The 24,575-nt window shown below is 34.1% G+C and overlaps 6 protein-coding genes and 3 pseudogenes across 8 annotated transcripts; 5 read left to right on the top strand and 4 right to left on the bottom strand.

Moving 5' to 3' along the window:
* Positions 1-788: 788 nt before the first annotated feature.
* Positions 789-989, bottom strand: LOC109133075 (uncharacterized). The gene has a single exon (XM_019245796.1). It carries the CDS (start codon positions 987-989, stop codon positions 789-791), a length of 201 nt encoding a protein of 66 aa, XP_019101341.1.
* Positions 990-1,654: 665 nt separating this feature from the next.
* Positions 1,655-1,855, top strand: LOC109133076 (uncharacterized). Its single transcript, XM_019245797.1, has one exon. It carries the CDS (start codon positions 1,655-1,657, stop codon positions 1,853-1,855), a length of 201 nt encoding a protein of 66 aa, XP_019101342.1.
* A 1,211-nt stretch (positions 1,856-3,066) lies between these two features.
* On the top strand, positions 3,067-4,107 carry LOC104786301 (uncharacterized). The gene is made up of 2 exons (XM_010511665.3): positions 3,067-3,519; positions 3,629-4,107. The coding sequence occupies exons 1-2, from the start codon at positions 3,217-3,219 to the stop codon at positions 3,866-3,868; spliced, it is 543 nt and encodes a 180-aa protein (XP_010509967.1). The 5' UTR covers positions 3,067-3,216; the 3' UTR covers positions 3,869-4,107.
* A 145-nt stretch (positions 4,108-4,252) lies between these two features.
* Positions 4,253-4,453, bottom strand: LOC109133048 (uncharacterized). The gene has a single exon (XM_019245578.1). It carries the CDS (start codon positions 4,451-4,453, stop codon positions 4,253-4,255), a length of 201 nt encoding a protein of 66 aa, XP_019101123.1.
* A 6,032-nt stretch (positions 4,454-10,485) lies between these two features.
* On the top strand, positions 10,486-11,102 carry LOC104789049 (cysteine proteinase inhibitor 5 pseudogene; annotated as a pseudogene). The gene has a single exon (XR_015556516.1). The product of XR_015556516.1 is annotated as a cysteine proteinase inhibitor 5 pseudogene (transcript).
* Positions 11,103-12,106: 1,004 nt separating this feature from the next.
* LOC109133049 (uncharacterized) lies at positions 12,107-12,310 on the bottom strand. Its single transcript, XM_019245579.2, has one exon. The coding sequence runs from the start codon at positions 12,308-12,310 to the stop codon at positions 12,110-12,112; it is 201 nt and encodes a 66-aa protein (XP_019101124.1). The 3' UTR covers positions 12,107-12,109.
* Positions 12,311-14,005: 1,695 nt separating this feature from the next.
* LOC147943428 (cysteine proteinase inhibitor 5 pseudogene) lies at positions 14,006-14,541 on the top strand (annotated as a pseudogene).
* A 2,331-nt stretch (positions 14,542-16,872) lies between these two features.
* Positions 16,873-17,144, bottom strand: LOC109133047 (uncharacterized). Its single transcript, XM_019245577.2, has one exon. The coding sequence runs from the start codon at positions 17,142-17,144 to the stop codon at positions 16,944-16,946; it is 201 nt and encodes a 66-aa protein (XP_019101122.1). The 3' UTR covers positions 16,873-16,943.
* A 1,739-nt stretch (positions 17,145-18,883) lies between these two features.
* On the top strand, positions 18,884-19,523 carry LOC104789050 (cysteine proteinase inhibitor 5 pseudogene; annotated as a pseudogene). Its single transcript, XR_015556508.1, has one exon. The product of XR_015556508.1 is annotated as a cysteine proteinase inhibitor 5 pseudogene (transcript).
* Positions 19,524-24,575: the final 5,052 nt, after the last annotated feature.

The raw sequence follows: 24,575 nt of genomic DNA on the forward strand, positions 1-24,575 counted from the left end.
TCTTGTCGTTTATCAAATAAAACACACAAGTTGTATAACTTGGTGAAACTGTAAACTTCTTGTCTAAAGCATATAGTGTCATGTAACAAACTAGGATTTTACACCACATGATAATTATTTAATTATATATATATATATATATATATATTTTTAATTTTAGTATTTTTTCTATTTAAGCGGTGATACAATTATTCTTAAACTGTTATAATTTTATCAGGGTAAAACACTAAAATTATGAAATATAACTGTTTGTATAATGTATAATTAATCCGAATAATATTTTGTATTTATTTAAAATAATACTATTATTGTTTTTTAATATATAATTATTTTAATTTAACTGATTGTTTATTTTTCAGTATATACAGTTTAATGATTGATTTTTTTATTTTGTTTTTATTTTTTATTTTTATTTTGGGACAAATATATAGAAAATTTTTTTGCTATTAATAAGGAATTTAGGTAGAATTAAGTAGTTTCTATAAAAAAGAAATATTTTATTAATTTACCATATTTTACTTAATGATTTTAGTGCAATTATGTAGGGACTAAATTTTTAAATAAACAAAATTAAAAGGATAGAACCCAAAATGTACTTAAAAAATGTATATATAGATAATATAATTAGACACATGTACATACAAATTAATGATATTACTTATCCGGTAACTTTTATTTCACATATTAGCTTTTATATAAATTTAATTGAAAAGATTTGGATGATAAACATTCAACAAACGATATTATATATGAGAAACCCCTTCGGGTCAAACTCTGCATATTAAAAACTAAGGATTGACCTTTTCTTTCTGACAAGCTGGTAAATTAGGATACTTTGGACTACATCCCCATGCATGATCTTGAGCGAGAGCATCATAGCTAATTATAACTTCTTGTGCATTGGTCTTGAGTGTTGCACATGTGAAAAACACCATAACAAGAGCCACATACATAATTATAGCCTTCATTAATTTCATAGACATACCCATTTTCTTTGTTTTTAATTATTTTTGTGGATTAAGAAAATTAAAAAGCTCAAATATATATATTGATTGGATTTTTGTTGTTGTGTGAGGAACACTTGAAGGAATTATGTCTATGAAAGAGATGGGAGACAATATTTGTTATGTTTCTTTCTTTTTTTAGCATACAGATTTGGTGTATCATTCTAAAATATTAATATTGTTATCTTACTACGTACACAATTAAAAATTAGTTTCACGTCTTAAGAGATATCAAAACTTTTCGTTAAAGATCTTGTTATTATCGCAAGTTTGCAACAAACTACTCGATGAAAAGTTGAACAAAACTGAAACACTTTAACGAAAAAAGGGCAGAGTTATACTTTTGTTTTTTCTAAATGTTACAAAAACAATATGCTTTGCCAATTACAGCCAAATTATGTTTTAATTTGTTTTCTTAACTTGTAAAATTTGTTGGTTTCCTCGATCTCCTCTTCGTAATATATGCATACCAAGAAAACCAGTAAAATAACAATATATGAATGTTTCAAAAGGATACACCAAATCTGTATATGCTAAAACAAAGAAACTAACAATATTTAAAGCTTCAATATTCCTTTCATGTTCCTCACACTAAAAAGAAAAAGAAAAAAGAATCCAATCTTTCTATCAACAAAAAAGAAAGAAAAGAAATGGGTATGTCTAAGAAATTAATGAAGGCTATAATTATGTATGTGACTCTTATTATGGTGCTCTTCACGTTTGCAACACTCAAGACCAATGCACAAGAAGTGATAATAAGCTATGACGCTCTCGGTCAAGATCATGCATGGGGATGTAGTCCAAAGTATCCTAATTTACCAGCTTGTCAGAAACAAAAGGTCAATCCTTAGTTTCAAATATGCGGAGTTTGATCCGAAGGGTTTATACTTTTTTCACGTTATGTTTATAAATACAGTATCGTTTGAATTTTATACCCAAATGTTTACTTTAAATTTATGGTGTTTATATGTGAAGGAAAAGTGATATCATTCATTTCTATTTATATGTACATGTGTCATATAATTACATTATTTGTTTTGAATAAAAATTATAAAGTTTCACCAATTAATACAACTTGTTATTTGCTCCAAGTAATCATCTTCGATTGCAAATTAATTTTGTTACATTTAGTGGAATTTTGGTAAAATAATAGATCACCATCAATTAAAATTATAAGTTAACGCGTACATCTTTGATTATTTGCTCCAAGTATGAATGTATGAATTCACTTATTAATATCTTTATGAAATACGAAACCTAGAAAATTACATAGCCGGCTCTCTTCGACTATTAGTGCGATAAAACTATCTCTATGATTTTGATATTTTGGCTGTAACTAAATTTGTCTAAATGATAGCAATAAGTGGTCTCGGAATATTACAACTAGCATTTCATTTTTAGACACCCTATAACCAAATTACTTCCAAAGGATGAAAGCTAGGCCATAAATTTACATATACACAGCTTTATTTATACTTGTTTCTCCCTCTCTCTCTCTCTTTGAGATCACTATATATACGTAGATTGTAATCACATTGGTTAATCAGATTTTTATAGTAAAGTGTCAATTCAAGGTTTCTGTTTTTGTGTTTACTTAAAGATGAAAACGTGTTGATGATTCGCACATGCTTTTTTGAACTTAATAATTCCGCAATGCATTATCAACACGTCACCAACTAAAGGGAGAAAAAGTCCTGCCACCTGGATTCGAGTAATATTGGCCACGGGGTTCAAATTTTAACATGGTTTCCCTCGGTTCCAGGAAATTAGTCTTTGGGTCTAGGTAGCCATTAGGATCACTCCTGAGTTATCAAAAAAAAAAAAAAAGTCTTGACTCCTTTATTCTTAACCCATCAAAATGAATGTTTATTGATTTTTATGAAATTTTGACGTCAAAAACAAAAACTTCCTGATTTTTCTTCTAGCTAGCTAGATTCCACCATGCTATGCATTTGTAAATAATACTAACATTCAATGTATACATCATTGTTTTCTTAAAACTCTTTAAAGTTATTGTAAATGCATGATTCGACAAAGCACTATATACAGTATTATACGTTTGTAAATTTCTGTCGTATAAGTAAATAAAAGAAATACTCAAGAAAAATATATATAAATATCAGCTCAAGTAACAAAGAGAGGAATATTACTATAATCTAGCAAAACATAGTCTCTCTCTGATCCGATTCTCTCAAACACAGAAGATAAGAAAATGATTTGTTTCCGAGACTTAAAGTTTGGTAGATTCTTTACCTCCAGGAACTCCGGTAAAGTATCTCCGGCCACCGTCTCAAAACTATCGAAGAAAAGATTGTGGAACGAATTTCAAGAAGAAGATCACATCCTAAAGGCCCACGTAAGCTCTTGGTTACCTTCGCCGGAAAATGTTTTCCAGTGGGAAGCTACCATTATCGGCCCGGCGGGGTGTCCTTATGAAAAAGGAGTGTTCGCCCTCTCCGTTCACATCCCAACACAATATCCTTTTGAACCACCCAAAATCACATTCAAGACCAAGGTAACCAAAAATTAGATAACCGGTTTAAGTAATAGTTAGGTAATGTTTGGTTTCCGGTTTAAAATTTCGTGTATTTTTTTTTTTTTTTTTTTTTTTTTACTGCGTCCAGATTTTTCATCCTAATATAAGCCAAAGAGGAGAAATCTTTGTGGATATACTGAGATCAGGGTGGTCATCAGCGTTGACCATCAATGTGGTACTGCTTTCTATATGTTCGATTTTATCGAACCCGGTTGAACCGTTTTTGGTTAGCAATCATGCCGCGAGACTGTACTGGAAAGACCGGAATGCTTACGTGAAAGTTGCACGAGAATGGACTGTGAAGTACGCAAAGGGAGGATTAGTTTGATCTTAAGTTAATTCATATATTTTATTAGTTGATGGATCCATATAAATGACTACTGTTTTTGGTTTCTCGTGTGATACCAAGAAACTGGATTACTAATATATGTATTTTGTATTCAAGGACGTAAAGAGCTGCTAAACCTTGTTGAAAAATATTGCTTTTTATATAGAGTAAGCAATTCAATTGATGCGACTAACTGAAGAAAATAGAAATATGAGTGTTTCTTTTTCGTCCAGCATAAACGTGTTTCTACTTGGTGATACTAATTATGTTTTTTAATAAAATATTATGTATATATGACACATACATATACATATTAATGATCACTCAACACATTAACACCATAAAAATACAAACACACTTCGGATCAAACTCCATTGTTTGAAACTAGGGATTGACCCTTTGTTTCTGACAAGCTGGTAAATTAGGATACTTTGGACTACATCCCCATGCATGATCTTGACCGAGAGCGTCATAGCTTATTATTATTTCCTGTGCATTGGTCTTGAGTGTTGCAAACGTGAAGAACACCATAATAAGAGTCACATACATAATTATAGCCTTCGTTAATTTTTTAGACATACCCATATCTTCTTTTTTTTTTTCTTTTGAATTAAGAAAAAAGGGCTCGAATTTATATATTAAAAGATTGGATTTTTGTTGTTGTGTGAGGAACATGTCAACAACACAGCTCAAAACGGCATCACTTTGCAAAAAGGCTTCAAGCCCAACTCAAAGCAATTGATGTCCAAGCCCACATCAAAGCAACGGTCTTCTGCAGTAAAAGACAAAAACAGAGGATCTGCAGAAACAGCTTTATTTGATGATAGTACGAAGATCAGCAATCGATTTAATGCTCTGCAAACATGCGATGACCATGCTTGAAAGAGACAAATGAGACAGCTCACCAAATAAGGAGACACTAGGTTAAACCTCTTTGTATCCTATAAATAAGTGCAAAAGCTGTAATTTCAAGTCAAGTTGAAAGGAAATAAAACATTATCCTTCAATTTCTTTCATGGTATCAGAGCCATGGAGCTCTACTCTTATCCTACTCTAAACATTTCAAATTGTGTCACTGTTAAACTTACAGAACGCAACTACATTCTGTGGAAATCCCAGTTCGAGTCCTTTCTCTCCGGTCAAGGGCTTCTGGGTTTTGTCACGGGGACTGCTACAGCACCGGCGACCACCGTCATCACTCGTAACAACGAAGAACAAAGCGTCACAGCTCCAAACCCAGATTATGAAGCTTGGCGTCGCTCAGATCAAGTTGTTATGGCATGGCTCCTTGGTTCGTTGTCTGAAGATATCCTTAGTGTGGTGGTCGGATCCACAACTTCTCACGATGTGTGGACCAACCTTGCCAGCCATTACAACCGCACTTCGTCATCTCAGGTTCTGCAACTTCAGAGGCGTCTCCATGGCATTTCAAAAGAAGGGAAAACCATGGATGAGTATCTGCGAGATCTCAAGAATGTCTTTGATCAACTTTCCTCTGTTGGAAGCCCTGTTACAGAAAAGATGAAGGTTTTTGTCACGATTCACGGTCTTACTCGTGAATATGAGCCTCTGATAACCTCGCTTGAGTCTTCCTTGGATGCAGTTCCTGAACCACCTTACGAAGACATTTTGCATCGTCTCCGAGGCTATGATGACAGGCTTCAAAGCTATGTCACACCTTCAGAAGTCTCACCTCACTTGGCTTTCTACACCACAAACAGAGGTCGTGGCCAGTTTCGTGGCAGAGGAGGACAAAATCGAGGACGAGGTAGCTTCTCCACTCGAGGACGTGGATTTCATCAACAGTTCAGCTCCGGAAGCTCATGTTCATCTGTTACAGAGAAACCCACCTGTCAGATCTGTGGAAAGAAAGGTCACCAAGCTCCTGACTGTTGGCACATATACGATGACAACTATGAACAACAAGGAGCTGTCGCTTCTGCTCTCGCTGCATTACACATCACTGACGTAACTGATGAGATAGGTTGGCATCCGGATACAGCTGCAACGGCTCACATTACAAACTCCACTAAGCGTCTGCAACAATCACAACCTTACTATGGTTCAGACACAGTGATGGCTAGTGATGGTAACTTTCTGCCTATAACTCACATTGGTTCTGCTAGTCTTCCTTCTACATCAGGTAATCTTCCTTTGAAGGATGTTTTAGTGTGCCCAGATATTGCCAAATCTTTATTATCTGTATCAAAGTTAACCAAAGACTATCCATGTTCCTTCACTTTTGATGATGATGCTGTTGTTATAAAGGACAAAGCAACTCAAAAAATCCTGACAATGGGAGGAACAAGTGAAGGGCTTTATCTGCTGGAGAATCATAAGTTTCAGATGCACTACTCTACCAGACAAATCTCCCCTAGTGATGAAGTTTGGCACCGACGTTTAGGACATCCAAATCCCAAAGTTCTCCAGCTCCTATCTTCTAATAAGGCAATTCAAATAACAAAGAGTACCCACAAGGTGTGTGAATCATGTCGACTTGGGAAGAGTACCAAATTGCCATTTTCTCCTTCTGTTTTTAGTTCAACTAGACCCTTAGAGAGGATACATTGTGATCTCTGGGGTCCTGCTCCTGTGCCTTCAGTTCAAGGTTTTCGATTCTATGTAATCTTCATAGATCATTACTCAAGATTCTGTTGGTTTTATCCCTTAATAAGAAAGTCTGATTTCTATTCCATATTCATCAAGTTTCAAAGTTTTGTCGAAAACCTTCTTCAAGCAAAGATTGGGATATTTCAGTGTGATGGAGGGGGAGAATTTATAAGCCAACAGTTCTTACAGCACCTGCAAATGTCTGGAATACAACAATATATTTCATGTCCTCACACACCTGAACAGAATGGTTTAGCAGAGAGAAAGCATAGACAAATTACAGAGAATGGTCTAACTCTTCTATTTCAAAGCAAAGTTCCACAAAGATTTTGGGTTGAATCATTCTTCACTGCAAACTTCCTAAGTAATCTTCTGCCAACAACAGCTCTTCCAAGCCACAAAAGTCCCTATGAAGTTCTTTTTGCTAAAGTTCCAAATTACTCTGCATTGAGAACTTTTGGATGTGCTTGCTTTCCCACTCTCAGAGCTTATGCTCGCAACAAGTTTGATCCTAAATCTCTGAAATGTGTCTTTCTTGGCTATACAGAAAAATACAAGGGATATAGATGCTTCTACCCACCTACAGGTCGAGTGTACATCAGTCGGCATGTTGTTTTTGACGAAGAATCCTTTCCCTGTTCAGACACATATGTCGATGATCAATCACCTCCTGCTACACCACTAATTGATGCTTGGTTGTGCGCATCTCCTATCACATCAAACAAAGCACAGGTCACAGTTTCCTCTCAAGAACAAAACAGAGAATCAACCATGCCTCAAGCTCAAAATCCAAACTCTACAGCAAATAGAAGTGAACAAATTCAACAACAAGTGTCTACCTCTACAACGGTGACACCAAATCAAAGCAATACTCACTTACAATCTGATCCATCTGAATCCTCTCAAGAACCAGCATCATCTGATGATGAGGAGTGTTCTGAGTGTACGGCAAGCTGCGATCTTGATCCTATAGGCAACAACGCTTCATCATCATCACCTGGTGCAGAGAATTCAGACCCCTCTACATTATCCTCACATCCTATGACTACACGGCTGAAAGCAGGTATTACAAAACCAAACAGAAAATATGCTCTGCTCTCTCACAAAGTATCTCATCCTATGCCTACAACAGTTACTGAAGCTTTAAAAAATGACCGGTGGACTGAAGCCATGACTGAAGAGATGACTAACTGTAAAGTCACTCACGCTTGGGATCTTGTTCCACCTCAACATGACATGCACATCTTAGGATCAAAATGGGTTTTCAGAGTTAAACTTCATGCTGATGGCTCTTTAGACAAATATAGAGCCAGATTAGTAGCTCAAGGTTTTAAACAAGAGGAAGGAATCGACTACCTTGAAACATATAGCCCTGTAGTCCGAACAGCTACTGTACGAGCGGTGCTTCATCACGCAACAGTCATGAATTGGGAATTCAAACAGATGGATGTAAGCAATGCGTTCCTTCATGGTGATCTGACTGAAACTGTGTATATGAAGCAACCTGCCGGCTTTGTTGATAAGGATCATCCTGATCATGTTTGCTTATTGCGCAAATCTCTCTATGGTTTAAAACAGGCTCCAAGAGCCTGGTTTAACAAATTCAGTAACTTTCTTCTGAGCTTTGGATTCGACTGCAGCATCAGAGATCCATCTCTCTTTGTTTATGACAAGAACGGGGATGTCATAATGCTTCTTCTCTATGTAGATGACATGATCATCACAGGCAACAATTCCACTATTCTGAATATTCTTCTTGATGCACTAAACACACAATTTATGATGAAAGACCTTGGCACACTACATTACTTTCTTGGGATTCAGGCACAATTTCATCAAGATGGTTTATTTCTGTCTCAACAAAAATACGCTGAAGATCTCCTTGTGAGTGCAGCAATGGCTAACTGCTCACCAGTCTCTACTCCTCTTCCACTTCAGTTGGATAGAGTACCACATCAATCTGAACTCTTCGATGATCCAAAGTACTTTAGGAGTCTAGCAGGCAAGCTGCAATATCTCACACTGACCAGGCCTGACATACAGTTCGCCGTGAACTTTGTTTGCCAGAAAATGCATCAGCCGACGGTTTCTGACTATCATCTCCTCAAGAGAATTCTCAGGTACATCAAAGGCACCACTACCCTGGGTATTTCCTTCAACAGAAACACAGACTCCAAAATCAGAGTCTTCAGCGACAGTGATTATGCTGGATGCCAAAACACAAGTCGATCAACAGGTGGCTTCTGTACATTTCTTGGTAATAATCTAATCTCATGGTCCTCAAGGAAGCAACCGACAGTTTCTAAGAGTTCCACAGAAGCAGAATACAGAGCCATGTCTGATGCAGCTTCTGAGATCACATGGCTTGTTAATCTTCTCCAAGATTTAGGCCTTCCAAAGCCTCCGACGCCGGAATTATTCTGTGACAATCTCTCCGCTGTCTACTTAACAGCAAATCCCGCTTATCATGCTCGAACCAAACACTTTCGAACTCACTATCACTATGTGAGAGAACTAGTCGCCTTTCGAGAGCTCATCGTCTATCATATTCCAGCACATTATCAATTAGCTGACATTTTTACGAAATCTCTTGCCAAACAGCCATTCGAATGGCTGAGACTCAAAATTGGCGTCGTTGTTCCACCGACTCCAAGTTTGCGGGGGAGTGTCAACAACACAGCTCAAAACGGCATCACTTTGCAAAAAGGTTTCAAGCCCAACTCAAAGCAATTGATGTCCAAGCCCACATCAAAGCAACGGTCTTCTGCAGTAAGAGACAAAAACAGAGGACCTGCAGAAACAGCTTTATCTGATGATAGTACGAAGATCAGCAATCGATTTAATGCTCTGCAAACATGCGATGACCATGCTTGAAAGAGACAAATGAGACAGCTCACCAAATAAGGAGACACTAGGTTAAACCTCTTTGTATCCTATAAATAAGTGCAAAAGCTGTAATCTCAAGTCAAGTTGAAAGGAAATAAAACATTATCCTTCAATTTCTTTCAGAACACATGAAGGATTATGAAGCCTTGCAAAGGCGGTTCGAGTACGTGGTCTTGTATTTTCTCATGTAAGCCCGCAGGTTCCGGGTTGGTTAGTTCATGAGGCTAACCTTGTTTTAAACTGGCTCAATAAAATATGGAGTTTTTGAAGGTAAAAAAATAATAATAATAAAGGAGTGGGAGACAATATTGTTATGTTTCTTTCCTTTTTTTAGCATACAGTTTTGGTGTATCCTTCTAAATTATTGATACTGTTATTTTACTATTTTCTTCCTATAGTATTAGTTTCACGTCTTAAGAGAGATATCGAAACTTTTATTAAAGATTTTGTTATCATCGCAAGTTTGCAACAAATTACTACTCGATAAACAGCTGAAGAAAAACTGAAACACTTTAACGGAAAAAGAAAAAGACATAATTGTATTTTGTTTATCTGATTGTTTACAAAAACAGTATGCTAGTTGTGCCAAATTACAGCCAAATTATGCTTTTATTAGTTTCTTAACTCATACAGTTAGTTGGTTTGTTATTCGTAATATGATATTGATCAACAAAAAGTTTATTTTCAAAGTAAAATATACTATTGATATTGATCAACAACAAGATTCTTTTATTTCATCGTGTCAACGAAATTGTGTAGAACTATGGCGGCTTGACACAGTTTTTTTTTTTTTTTTTTCTTTTTTTCATTTTAGTGTTGCGTGATAATATAATGATTTTATACATTTAAACAAAACCCACTCATTAATTGTACCGTAGGTAAAAGGCAAACGACAGTAAAAGAATAACCTTTCGTTTGTGTTTGCGTTTGAAGTTTGTATTTTGTAAATTTGTAGAATATTTTTAAAAAAATGAAATTATCTGGTTTTCACGAATTAATATTGTTTTCTATTTTTTAAATTTGTTTTTAAATTTTTAAATAAATATCTTTGAATACATTTTCCATAAATGTTATTCAAGGTTTCAATTAAATAACTTGCCTCACTTATGTTATTCAAGGTTTCAATTCAATAACTTGCAAGAAATCTGGAAGTCAGTCTACTATAAAAGCCCCTCAAAAGCTCTCAGCCTCTCACAGTTTATTTAGCATAAAAAAAAGCTCTCACAGTTTCTTACACAACAATATGAATAAGATAATCTTCCTTTTTCTCCTCTCTCTCGTCCTCCTCCCTCTTCACGTAATTGTGGTGGTGGGGCTCGGCAGCTGGACTCCCATCAAAGATGTTAAGGATCCTCACATTGTAGAGATAGGCCAATTCGCGGTCTCCGAGTTCGACAAACTGACCAGATCGAGATTGACGTTTGTGAAAGTTGTTCAGGGCGAGTCACAGGTAGTCTCTGGTGTGAATTACCGGCTTCTGCTGGAGGCTAATGGCAGCAAATTGACCAAACAATTTGTGGCAGTGGTATTGGAGAAGCCGTCGCTGAAATCAATGAATCTCACTTCCTTCAAGCCAATCATTATTAATTAGTGTTTTGATATATTTATATCTTTTAAATATATCAAAACAGTTAATTATTATAAACAGAGAAGATGTTCATTTCTGTATTATCTGATTTTCAAATTTAATGTATGGGCAGATCTGAGGATATGATATTGAACAAGTCTTGACATCTAATGGTTTTATCTATGGGCGGTGATTCTATAACCACACATATATATATATATATATATGCGATTTGATTTGATATGCCTTTTGTTAATTTCTATCAAACATTCTAAACCGAAATTCCCAATCTACAAATATTTTATATAAAAATATTTAATACTCTAAAATAGTATGACACTTATGATTTCTTCATTCTTTATATAGTTTTATTTTAACTGTAATGATAATGAGCCTGTTCGTTAAGTTGCCGCAGCAACCATATCCTGCGACTAAGAAAATAAAGGTTGTTAGAGTTTAAATCCTTGAAATGAGTTGCCGCTTCTGTTAAAACAAGTCGCAGGGGCAATTTTAACTATCGCCTATTTTTTATAGCGACACATAATACATGATCTTGACCGAGAGCATCATAGCTTATTATAACTAAGGGCATGTTTATAGGGAGATCAGTTTAGGGTGTTCTTAGAGTATAAATATTGTAAAAATAATGTAAGATCAGTAGTTAAGAACTTTTGTTAAGAAGTTAGTTATTGGGAGAACATGTGTAAGATCTTAAGATTTAATAATATAATAATCTTATAGAAATTTAAAAATGTTTAATAAATACATAGATTAATATTTAATAAATAATTTAAGAATGTTTAATACTATTTAATAATATAATGTTTATTAATATTCTTAAACATATTACAATTATAAAATTTTATAAAATAACATTTTAATTGCAAACTTATAAAACTTTTACTAAAATTCAAAATACAATGCCATATTTTTATGAAACAAAAAAAAACATTGTAAATAATTTTTTTTTTTTAAAAAACAAACATATTACTTAATTAATTAAACAAGACAAACATTTTATTTAATTAATTCTTTCCAATCCGAGATAGACACGTCACACAAGATCAGGCCCAAAAACAGTTCTAGAATAAGATCAATGAGCCTGATCTTAAGTCCACTATTCAATTATTTTCATTTTTAAAATACCTAAGAACACCCCATCTATCTTCCTATAAGACCTAAGGATTGACCTTTTCTTTCTGACAAGCTGGTAAATTAGGATACTTTGGACTACATCCCCATGCATGATCTTGACCGAGAGCATCATAGCTTATTATAACTTCTTGTGCATTGGTCTTGAGTGTTGCAAATGTGAAAAACACCATAACAAGAGCCACATACATAATTATAGCCTTCATTAATTTCATAGACATACCCATTTCTTTGTTTTTTTAAAAGGACTCGAATTTATATATTAGATTGGATTTTTGTTGTTGTGTGAGGAACACATGAAGGACTATGAAGCTTTAAATAATAAAGGAGATGGGAGACAATATTGTTATGTTTCTTTCCTTTTTTTAGCATACAGATTTGGTGTATCCTTCTAAAATATTGATATCCTTATCTTACTATTTTCTTCCTTAAGTTATTAAAAATTTAGTTTCACGTCTTAAAAGTTTTATTAGATTAAGACCTGTGCTAGAGCACGAGTTGAAATTTATTTTATTAATATTATAATTTTTATATAACATATAATTTATGTGATTATTTTTAAAAAAATTTTTTGGATAAAACATTATGCAATAAAATCATTTGCTAAATATGAAGGCTTAAAAAAAAACATATATTTTGTAAGTTTTATATTGTTAATGATTCTAGATAAGTACCCGTGTTATAACACTGGTTAAGTTTTATTTTCGTAATGTATCTTGTAAGTTTGTAACTCACTATTTAACTTTTAACCAATCAATCTATCAATTCCGTAATCTATCTTTGGTTAACGTTGTGGTCTATCGATAAAATTTGTGGAAAATAAATTTGTAATATTGTGTTTAAAGATCTTTGAAAACAACGTGATATATGATTAAAATCTTCTGAAAATACAGTTTGGAATATCCATGATTTTATTTGTTACCATTAATATATCAATTATCAATTTGGAATATCCCTAATATTTAAGTGTAACCGCTTAATATTAATATATGAATTAATCTATAACCTATCTATAACCTATTTGTAATCATTTATAAACATTTATTAAAATTATAAAATCTACAAAAACTATGTTTTGTACTTCCCTTTTATAAAAAAAAGATTAAAGGTTTTGTTATCATCGCAAGTTTGCAACAAACTAGCTACTCGATAAACTGATGAAGAATTAACGAAAAAAAAACAGAATTATAGTTTGCTTATCCCATACAAAAACAGTATGCTAGCTGTGCCAACTACAAGCTAAATTATGTTTTGATTGGTTTTCTTAACTCGTACAATTAATTAGTTGGTTTGTTCTTCGTAATATGATATGAATACAATTGACGTGGAATCAACAACTACAAGCTAAAGATTTAACAAAACTCACTCGTTAATTGTACCGTACGTAAATGGCAGACGACAGTAGAAGAATATGGTATTACGAAGTGCGTTTGAACTTTGAAGTTTGTACTATTAATTTAATTTGTAGAATATTTTCCAAAAAAATGAAATTATTTGTTTGTCACCAACTAATATGGTTTCTATTTTTTTAAATTGTGATAGAAACTATTTGTTATTCAAATACGGTACTTTTAGTTTTAGAGGAGTTTGATTTCTTCCGTAAATTTGCAGAAGTTTGTGGTTATAATTTATACTGTGTAATATTTTATCAGAAAAAAATGAAAATATTCGTTTCTTAACGAATAAGTTTTCAATTTTAGAAAATGTGATTAAAATCTTTCTCCTAAATGTATTTAAATATATATCTTTGAATACTTTTCAATAAATGTTATTCCATGTTTCAATTAATAACTTGTCTCACTTACGTATATTAGAGAGAATTCAATAAATAAATCTGGAAGTCACACTACTTTAAAAGCCCTCAGCACTCCACCGTTATCTAGCAACAAAAAGCTCTAACAGTTTCTTAATTACACAACAATATGAACAAGATAATCTTCCTTTTTATCCTCTCTCGTCCTCCTTCCTCTTCACGTAATTGTGGTGGTGGCGCTCGTCAGCTGGACTCCCATCAAAGACGTTAAGGATCCACACATCGTACATATAGGCAAAGTCGCGGTCTCTATGTACGACAAGCAAACCAAATCGGGACTGAAGTTCATGAAAGTTGTTCGCGGTAAGTCATAGGTATAGTCTCTGGTGTAAATTACCGGCTTCTAGTGGCCGCTAATATTGAGGACGCGGCCAGTGCAAAAACTACGTGGCGGTAGTATTGGAGAAGCCGTGGCTGAAATCAATGAATCTCACTTCCTTCAAGCTAGTCATTATGAATTATTGGTTGTTTCCTTTGACGAGTTTACATGTAACCTACATATTTTTTAAATATATCAAAGAAGTTAAAAATAAACAGAGGAAATGTTCATTTCTGTATTATGTTCAAATTTCATGTAAGGGCAGATCTGAAGAAATGATATTTGAACAAGTCTCGATATCTACTGGTTTTATCTATGGGCCGTGATACTATAACCATACATAATATATGCGATTAATTTGATATGCCCTTTTGTTAACTTCTAACAAACATTCTAAACCGAAACTCCTAGTCTACAAATATTTTATATAAAAATGCCAAATAGTATGGAACTTTTATTTCTTAAACGCTATTACCATTCCGATCTTTCATTATTTGTATTGTCTTTTGCAAATCTCACATCCACATTTTGCCTTCTAAAAGTTTTGGTTGGAATTTTCTTTTTCTCCTCAAATTTTGACAAGGTAGAAAAAAATAAAAAATAACTCATATGATTGACGAGATAAACCTGTAATTTTTGCTTAAGAGTCTTTAGTCGCCAAAGCTCTTTGTAAGACTTTACTTGCAATAAAACCCAGAAATGAAAAGACTTTAGGATTCTACTATTTCAAAAAAAAAAAACATGTTCTCAATATTTATCAATGATTCAATATGTATTTTACAGTTCTGTAAGACTGTGTGTCTTTCTTTGTGTTATTGTCAAGTTTATTGGCCACAGGAATAATAAGGAGAAAAGAGTTCGGACATGAGTTACGTGTTTGTTGCGGCAATGTAAAGTTAACCAGAAGTCTGACATTTCTATGCATTGTTTACATTAATTCAGTATTATCCTTTGTTGTAAACCATCGTCATTTCATCTATTGTAATCCGTTGGTTTACTTCTTTCTAAGTTACGTGGAGTACACAAGTAATATTCGAGTATTCAATTGTTATTTATAATAATATTTGTGAGTTTATCCATGAATCTAATCCCATTGTAGGTCACTACATCTTCTATTTTTTTTTTTTTTTTTTTCATTTTGTTAATATACACTATGTGGTGCTAAAGATCCACTTTTAAGTGGTAAAGAACAGAATTAGTTGGTTTATATTTGATCAAAGTTTTGTCTTCTACACAGTACGGGCTTAATACTAGTAGGTAGCTAGTTTAAACTAAGTGGTAAATATTTACAAAATCAAACCACTTAAAAGCCAAACAAAACAAATTATAACAAGAAGCAAAGAATTGAAATAGCTAGTAAGAAGAAATTCTTGACTCCTTTATTTCTTAACCAATAAAAAATGAATGTTTATTTATTTTTATGAAATTTTGACGTCAAAAATAAAATCTTCCCGAATTTTCTTCTAGCTAGATTCCACCATGCATATATGTAAATCATAACATTCAACGTATACATCATTGTGTTCTTAAAACTCTTTAAAGTTCTTGTAAATGATTCGACAAAGCACTATATTTACATATGTAGTTTCTGTCGTAAAAGTAAATAAAAGAAAGAAAATATGAGAAGTTACTAACAGAGGAAAAGTACAATAATCTAGCGCAAAACATAGTCTCTCCCCATTTCTCTCTATCTCTCAAACACAGATTACATATAGAGGAGAAAAAAAATATGAAAAATGATTTGTTTCCGAGACTTAAAAGCTCGTAAATTCTTTACCAGATTACATATAGATCAAATCCTGAAGGCCCACGTAAGATCTTGGTTACCTTCGCCGGAAAATATATTCTGGTGGGAGGCTAGCCCTGCGGGTTGCCCTCCTTGTTCTCATCCCAACCCAATATCCTTTTGAACCACCTAAAATCACATTCAAGACCAAGGTAACAAAATATTAGATTACCGGTTTAAGTAAGGTAATGTTTGGTTTTCCGGTTTACTTTATTTATTTTATTAATTGTGTCATTTTTCATCCTAGCTAATATAAGCGAAAAAAGGATAAATTTTTATTGACTAATTGAGATCACGATGTTCATCGGCGTTGACCATCAATGTGGTACTGCTTTCTATATGTTGGATTTTATCGAACCCGAGTTGAACCGTTTTTGGTTAGCAATCATGCCGCGAGACTGTACCGGGAAGACCGGAATGCTTACGTGAAAGTTGCACGAGAATGGAGTGCATGTACGCAAAGGGATGATTAGTCCAATCTTAAGTTTTAAGTTTATATTTTATAAGTTGATGCATGGATCTATATATATTGCAATTATTGATTAACTATGACTTCACTTTTTGGTTTTTCGTCAATTTAATTTTACAGTAAGCAATTCAGATATGTGAATGGAATTAACTGAAGAACATTACGAAATATAAGTATTTTATTTTTCGTCCAACATAAACGTGCTTGAACTGATTAAAGCGAATTCGATCAAAGAACATTAGAAATAATTTTCTTGGTCGTTTATCAAATAGAGCATTACACGTTGTACTTGGTGATACTTTTAAATTACTTTATATTAATAATAAAACATGTACATATGACACATATACTAAAAGCCACTTATCCGGTAACTTTGACTTCACATTAACACCACCATAAATTTTAATGAAAAGACTCAGGGCGTAAAACAACGAAACAGAAAGAGATATTAAAGTATAAACACTTCGGATAACCTAGGGATTGACCCTTTGTTTCTGACAAGCTGGTAAATTAGGATACTTTGGACTACATCCCCATGCATGATCTTGACCGAGAGCGTCATAGCTTATTATTATTTCCTGTGCATTGGTCTTGAGTGTTGCAAACGTGAAGAACACCATAATAAGAGTCACATACATAATTATAGCCTTCGTTAATTTTTTAGACATACCCATATCTTCTTTTTTTTTTTTTGAATTAAGAAAAAAGGGCTCGAATTTATATATTAAAAGATTGGATTTTTGTTGTTGTGTGAGGAACACATGAAGGATTATGAAGCTTTAAATAATAAAGGAGTGAGAGACAATATTGTTATGTTTCTTTCCTTTTTTAGCATACAGTTTTGGTGTATATCCTTCTAAATTATTGATACTGTTATTTTACTATTTTCTTCCTATAGTATTAGTTTCACGTCTTAAGAGAGATATCGAAACTTTTATTAAAGATTTTGTTTATCATCGCAAGTTTGCAACAAATTACTACTCGATAAATAGCTGAAGAAAAACTGAAACACTTTAACGGGAAAAGACATATAATTGTATTTTGTTTATCTGATTGTTTACAAAAACAGTATGCTAGTTGTGCCAATTACAGCCAAATTATGTTTTTATTAGTTTCTTAACTCATACAATTAGTTGGTTTGTTCTCGTAATACGATATAAATATAATTGACGTGGTGAGCAGTGATCATCAACAAGTTTCGTTTTTTTTTTTTTTTTTCGGCTAAATATTTTATTAAGCCCAAATGGGAATATTTTTGGTACAAGGAAGGCCACAAAAAGCCCATTAATTGCAAACATTTGAAGATAAGGAAAACAACTTGAAGACACGTGTTATGCAACGTGGGAAGTTGAGAGAGAAGAAGAAGGTTTCGTTGCAGCGCCATCACCGACTTATCTTCACCGGAAACTTCCTTCGTCGGCCAGCGGATCAGCTTCCCATTAGCCTTTGGTGAACAAGGATTGTACCACATCGCCTTTTGCCAAATATCACCGGAAGAGATTGATTTGTCTTAAACTTGGTCACTAGAATTTCTAATCTCAGTAGATTAGCTCGGAATATTCATCAGAGAATCATCAGAACACGATGGAGACTCCAATTCTTCGTATCCCGTCCCAATCAAACCGCATCTTCTTGATCAATCCACCAAGGAGAACCTATGCTCTATTATAAAAGCCCTTTTGGCATAGAGCGAAGAATTACCATCACTTGAGAGAAGAATCAAGCACTTGGTGAACAATGATTCATCTAATGACTCCCGGAATTCACAACTTCCCATAGTTGGAAGTATTTGTTTCAACCTGCAAAAGGCAACCAAAAGAGAAAAACAAAATAAAATCCGAACAAAGTCGGAAAGATAAAACCGGCAACAAGACCGGAAGCTAGTAATACAAACAAAAAACTCTGATTTAGACGGAGATTACAAGAAAGTTTTATTTCTCTCTCTGAAAGATACAAGAGAGATAAGAGAGAGAAAGTTTTGCCTTTTGTTTTATCGTGTAATCGAAATTGTGTTGCAATTACTAATGAGGCCCTATCAATTATTTTATGGCCGCTTCACGCAGTTTTTTTTTTTTTTTTTTTTTTGCATTTTAGCGTTGTGGTAATATAATGATTTTATACATTTAAACAAAACTCACGCATTACTTGCACCGTACGTAAAAGGTAGACGATAGTAGAAAGAATAACCTTTCGTTTGCGTTTGAAATTTGTATTTTGTAATTTGTAGAATATTTTCTAAAAAATGAAATTATTTGGTTTTCAGGAACTAATTAATATTGTTTTCTATTTTTTAAATTTATGATAGAAAACTGTTTGTTATTCAAATAAATATCTTTGAATACATTTTCCATAAATGTTATTCAAGGTTTCAATTAATAACTTGCTTCACTTATGTTATTCAAGGTTTCAATTCAATAACTTGCAAGAAATCTGGAAGTCACTCTACTATAAAAGCTCCTCAAAAGCTCTCAGCCTCTCACAGTTATTTAGCAAAAAAAAAAGCTCTCACAGTTTCTTACACAACAATATGAATAAGGTAATCTTCCTTCTTATCCTCTCTCTCGTCCTGCTCCCTCTTCACGTAATTGCGGCGGTGGGGCTCGGCAGCTGGACTCCCATCAAAGACGTTAAGGATCCTCACGTTGTAAAGATTGGCGAATTCGCGGTCTCCGAGTACGACAAAGAGACCAGATCGAGATTGACGTTGGTGAAAGTTGTTAAGGGCGAGTCACAATTAGTCCCTGGTATGAATTCCCGGCTTCTGCTGAAGGTTAATGGCAGCGACACCAGCGAATATTACGTGGCGATAGTATTGGAGAAGCCGTGGCTGAAATCAATGAAACTCACTTTCTTCACACCAGTCGTCGTACCAGCGGTCGCTTCCTTTAACTAGTTTACATGTAGCCTATTTATATCTTTTAAATATATCGAAGAATGTTAAAAATATAAAGAGAAATGTTCATTTTCTGTATTATCTGGTTTTCAAATATCATGTATCATGTATGGGCAGATCCGCTGATCTGAAGAAATGATATATATTGAACAAGTGACAACTACTGGTTTTATGTCTAGGGTCTAGGCGGTGATACTATAACCACACATATATATATATATATATATATGCGATTGATTTTGATATGCCTTTTGGCTTTTGTTAACTTCTAACAAACATTCTAAACCGAAATTGTTAATCTACAAATATTTAATATTAAAATGTATAATAGTACGGAACTGACAATCTAATATTAAAATGTCTAATAAACCCTTCGGATCAAACTCCGCATATTTGAAACTAAGGGTCCGAATGGTAACCGCGGATTTGGAAATGCGGGACAAAAAATTTACTAGTGCGGTACGGTTCAACTGCGGTACGTGCGAGACAAATATATTTGCGGGACAAGTGCGGTTATTCCAAAATAAGCGGTACAAAATAATGTTTGATTGGTGATAAATTATTTGCGGTGCGGATTTCATATTATATTATTAATAATTGGTATAATTATATACTTTAATTTGTTTTGTATTAATAAATAAATATTTTTATACAATAAGCAGTTATTAAGATATTATAATAATATAAATAATAACAGATATATTATATAGTTATAAATTTAAATTGTTATTTTTAATGAAATAATATATTAATCTATTATATAAATTTATTTTGAAGTCAATAAGCAAATTTGTTCATTAAAATAGCGAAAATACATATTTTAAAAATAAACTCACTATAACAGAAACTATAAGTGCAAAAACTATAATTTATTTTTGAAATTGTTAAATCCATTAATATATATATATATATATATAAGAAATTTTAATCATATGTTTCATCATAAAGTTGTCTTTAAATAATAATAAAGGAGTGGGAGACAATATTGTTATGTTTCTTTCCTTTTTTAGCATACAGTTTTGGTGTATCCTTCTAAATTATTGATACTGTTAATTTACTATTTTCTTCCTATAGTATTAATTTCACGTCTTAAGAGAGATATCGAGACTTTTATTAAAGATTTTGTTATCATCGCAAGTTTGCAACAAATTACTACTCGATAAACAGCTGAAGAAAAACTGAAACACTTTAATGGAAAAAGACATAATTGTATTTTGTTTATCTGATTGTTTACAAAAACAGTATGCTAGTTGTGCCAAATTACAGCCAAATTATGTTTTTATTAGTTTTCTTAACTCATACAGTTAGTTGGTTTGTTCTTCTTAATATGATATTGATCAACAAAAAATTTATTTTCAAAGTAAAATATACTATTGATATTGATCAACAACAAGTTTCTTTTATTTCATCGTGTCAACGAAATTGTGTAGAACTATGGCGGCTTGACACAGTTTTTTTTATTTTATTTTTTTGTTGCATTTTAGTGTTGCGTGGTAATATAATGATTTTATACATTTAAACAAAACCCACTCATTAATTGTACCGTACGTAAAAGGCAGACGACAGTAGAAGAACAATTTTTCGTTTGCGTTTGCGTTTGCGTTTGAAGTTTGTATTTGTATTTTGTAGAATGTTTTCTAAAAAATGAAATTATTTGGTTTTCACGAACTAATATTTGTTTGGAGAAATTGGAAATAAAGGATAAATAATTGAGTTATTGTCCATTTATGTATTCTATAACTATATGTTAACTATTCCTAAATTAATCTTTACAATTGATTTAGCCAATTTTTTCAAAAAAAAAGTAGACATTCTGTTAGGAAATTGATGAAGAAGATATTAGAATCCTTATAATGTCGAAAATATGTCTTTTTTTTTTGCCGTTTTTAATGGATAAAATATGATCTATAAAGTTTAGAATACACATTCTATACATTTGTACATGTTCTACAAAATTTAGACAAAGTTTTCTAGACACTTTACATGTTCTATGAAATTTAGAAATTATTTATGTTCTACGGATATTAGAATAATAATTTCTATGAAATTTAGAATACATATTCTATAGTTTGCTCTTTATCTATAAAAATTAGATTATGTTTTCTAACATTTACTCATATTCTAAAATGGTTCAAAAGCATTTTCTTTAAATTTCTATATATTCTACCAAAAAAAAAAAAAAAGAGAAACAAATTCTATGTAATTTAAAATTATATAACAGTTATGAGAGAAGAATATCAAACAAATAGATTTAAGAATAATATAAAAAATTATTTGATTTAAACTTATTTAAAAGGATAGAACAATTATATGAAAACTCATGTTTTGTAAGCAAGAGAATCGAAAAAAATTGTTTTATTTTTCCAAACTATAATATTACTCTATAACATGTCATAAAAATAACCAAAAATTGAAAGCACGCTATTTAACAATACCTTATTCCGTAACCCTTTCTCTCTCCCAAAAGACAATTTTTGTAATCCTTTCTCTTCGTAACCGCCGTTGCCGATCTCGGCAGCGGCAATCCCATCTCAGTTCCGATGACTAAAAAGAAACGCTCCCCTCCCAAGTCCACCTCCTCCGCTTCCGCGCCACCCCCCTCTATCCCCCAGATCTGCCTCCACCAAAGACTGCGAAAGAAGCCCTAGCAGCAGCCACTATTGCGACGGCTCCTCCATGTCCTCTGATGTGATCACGGGTTCGACCCCTTGACCAAGACGCCCAAGACGCCCAAGACGTCTCGGACGGCTCCGAGACGCATGACCGAGAAGCATCGGACACGGACAGAACGCCTATCTCGAACGTGGCCAAGGCACCGGCGACCCTCCCAGGAGCCTCAACGCGACCAAGGGAGCTCCAGCAAAGCGACCAAACGAAGAATCAACTTGGAGGAGCAAAACATTTCACCTCTTGAGTATTTCAAGGCCGAGCTTCAACCTACACACAAAAGACCCGAGGATAGCATCACCACTTAGGCACATTGAGCCGCGACCAGCTTTGGGAAGCTTGAATTGAGTGTCTTCACCATCACCCCAGTGTGAAGACATCCCTAAGCCATTAGAAGGAGCTGTACTCTTTTTTTCTACTTCGGGTTTGTCCCATTGGGTTTACCGAAGAGGTTTTAATGAGGCAGCGACTCTAGTGCATCTCCACTTCATTCCCACTTGGTTCATGACTTGGAAACACTTATTGACATGCTTGGGAGCCAAGGAAGTGAAGATCCTATCCACGTTCAGCCAATGACGTGGCCACCCTATCCCCTTCCCTTCTTTTCTTTTGAATTTCTTCTAGATCCCTCTATGACCGTTAGATTGGTCTTTGCTTTGCTTTATCTTTGCTTTTGCTTTTTGGCCATGTGTATGGTTTAGATCATGGCCACGTCTCTAGGGTTTTAGAGTCTCCTTATGTAAGCCTCACTATATAAAGGCATCAACCTTCATTGTAAAAATCAGACTTGAAAGAAATAGAAATTTTCACAAAGAGAGATTCTTTGTTCTTGTCTCACCTCTCTCCTTAGCCTAAGTCCGGGACTTGGCTCTTGAGAAACCCTAAGAGATTCACAAACCGGGTTTGTAATCTCTTAGTTGACCGTATCAAGAGGAGAGCCAACCCTCTTGTGTCGTCGCATCAAACCACCTCTATTCCATCGCCCATCTCTTTCGTCCCACCGTCCCAACCTCGAGTTCTCTTCCGCCAGCTCTCGAGTCTATCATCGATTCCACTTCGCCAGCCTCGAGTTCTTTACCATCAGCCCTCGAGACTTCCCAGTACCATCTCGCGTCGTTTCCACCTCCGTTTCCCACCGAGTCCTGCCATTAGCCGTATCCGCTCAGCCGCGTCCGTACGTTCTGAGAAGGCTTCACGACCGTCTTCACAAACCGTTCGTTGGAACCTCCTCAACTCTCGTTTCTGTCGTTTGAATCCTCTCTGGATTCGAACCCTTGATGCTTGGCCGAGGAAAGTCCCACCGATTCTGACTTGACCGAAGATACACTCCTCCATCGATCCATAGCCGCGTCCGCGGGTCACATCAGTTGGTATCAGAGCCCTAAAAGCTCCTGACTTCAAAGGTTGTGTCTTTCTAACCCACAAACTCATCTCTTTGGTCAAAGTTTGGATCTTGAGCTTTTGTGTTAGCCTTGTTAACTTTTTATTATCTCGCTTGTGTAGTTTGTTCTTTCGGTTTAAATTGGTGTTGAGTTGTGTTGTTAGTTTCGTTTTTTTTTGTCTTTGTTTTAGGTTGTTAGTTTTGTCTTGTGTTCTAGATTGTTAGATTCCATCTCGTTTTTAGTTTCTTGTTCGTTCTTGTAGCTCTTGTGTTCTTGCTGTTCTTGTTTTTGTTCTTGAGTGTTCTTAGTTGTTTTGTCTAGATCTTTTATAGTTTGAGTTGCTTTTTGTTTTGCTGTTATAGGGTGCTAGATTCGTTTGTGCTTTGCTCTAGTTGTGTTTTGGTGTTTTTAACCTTGTCGCTTGGTAAATATAAAGGTGAAAGACATTTGGTTTCTACCACTTGCTTCTTCCTCTTTAATTTCTAGCCAAGTCTTTTGAAATTCAAAAGTTGGTCAAATCCGCGTTTGAATCCTTGTGTGGCCTAGGATTAGTTGATTTTTGTGTGTAGAGAGATTAGCTACCTCTAAAGCTTTAGGTCAAGACCACAAAAAAATTGTGGACGTGGATAGCTTCCCTTTGAACCTTGTGGTCCATAGGAGAGTTATCTTCTTGGCTTTTAGTAACTTGCTTTTACTTTTGCTTTTGGCTTTAGTAGATAACTTTGTTTGTCTTGCATAATATTCCTTTCGTTTGCATCATCTTGTTAGTTTGTTCCATTTCGTCATTTGGTTTAATTTGTTGCATTTGTGGCATTGTTCTTCAATTATCTAGGTTGATAGCTTGTATTTGCATCATTGTTCATCCTTGTTTGCATCTAGATCGAATTTTTGCTAGAGTTTTGTTTAGGATTTGTGTTTTTCCTTTAGTCCTAAAGCAGTTTTTGTCTTTTAGTGTTTTGCTTTTGCTTTTACTTTTTGCTTTTGTTTAGTCTTAGGTTTGAATTGCTAGATGTCCTCCTTCTGTTGGTGACGAGATAAAAACCGTGTGGGGTCCTATTGAACTTGTGATACTCACTCGTGTGAGTTTTGCTTTTTGATTTTTGCGAGGTTTAATTTCAAGCCAAACCGCGTAGCAGAGGTACACGTCATCAACGAGCGTACAG

Source organism: Camelina sativa, chromosome 5, assembly GCF_030686135.1.
Source record: "Camelina sativa cultivar CO46 ecotype springtype chromosome 5, ASM3068613v1".
NCBI lineage: Eukaryota > Viridiplantae > Streptophyta > Magnoliopsida > Brassicales > Brassicaceae > Camelina > Camelina sativa.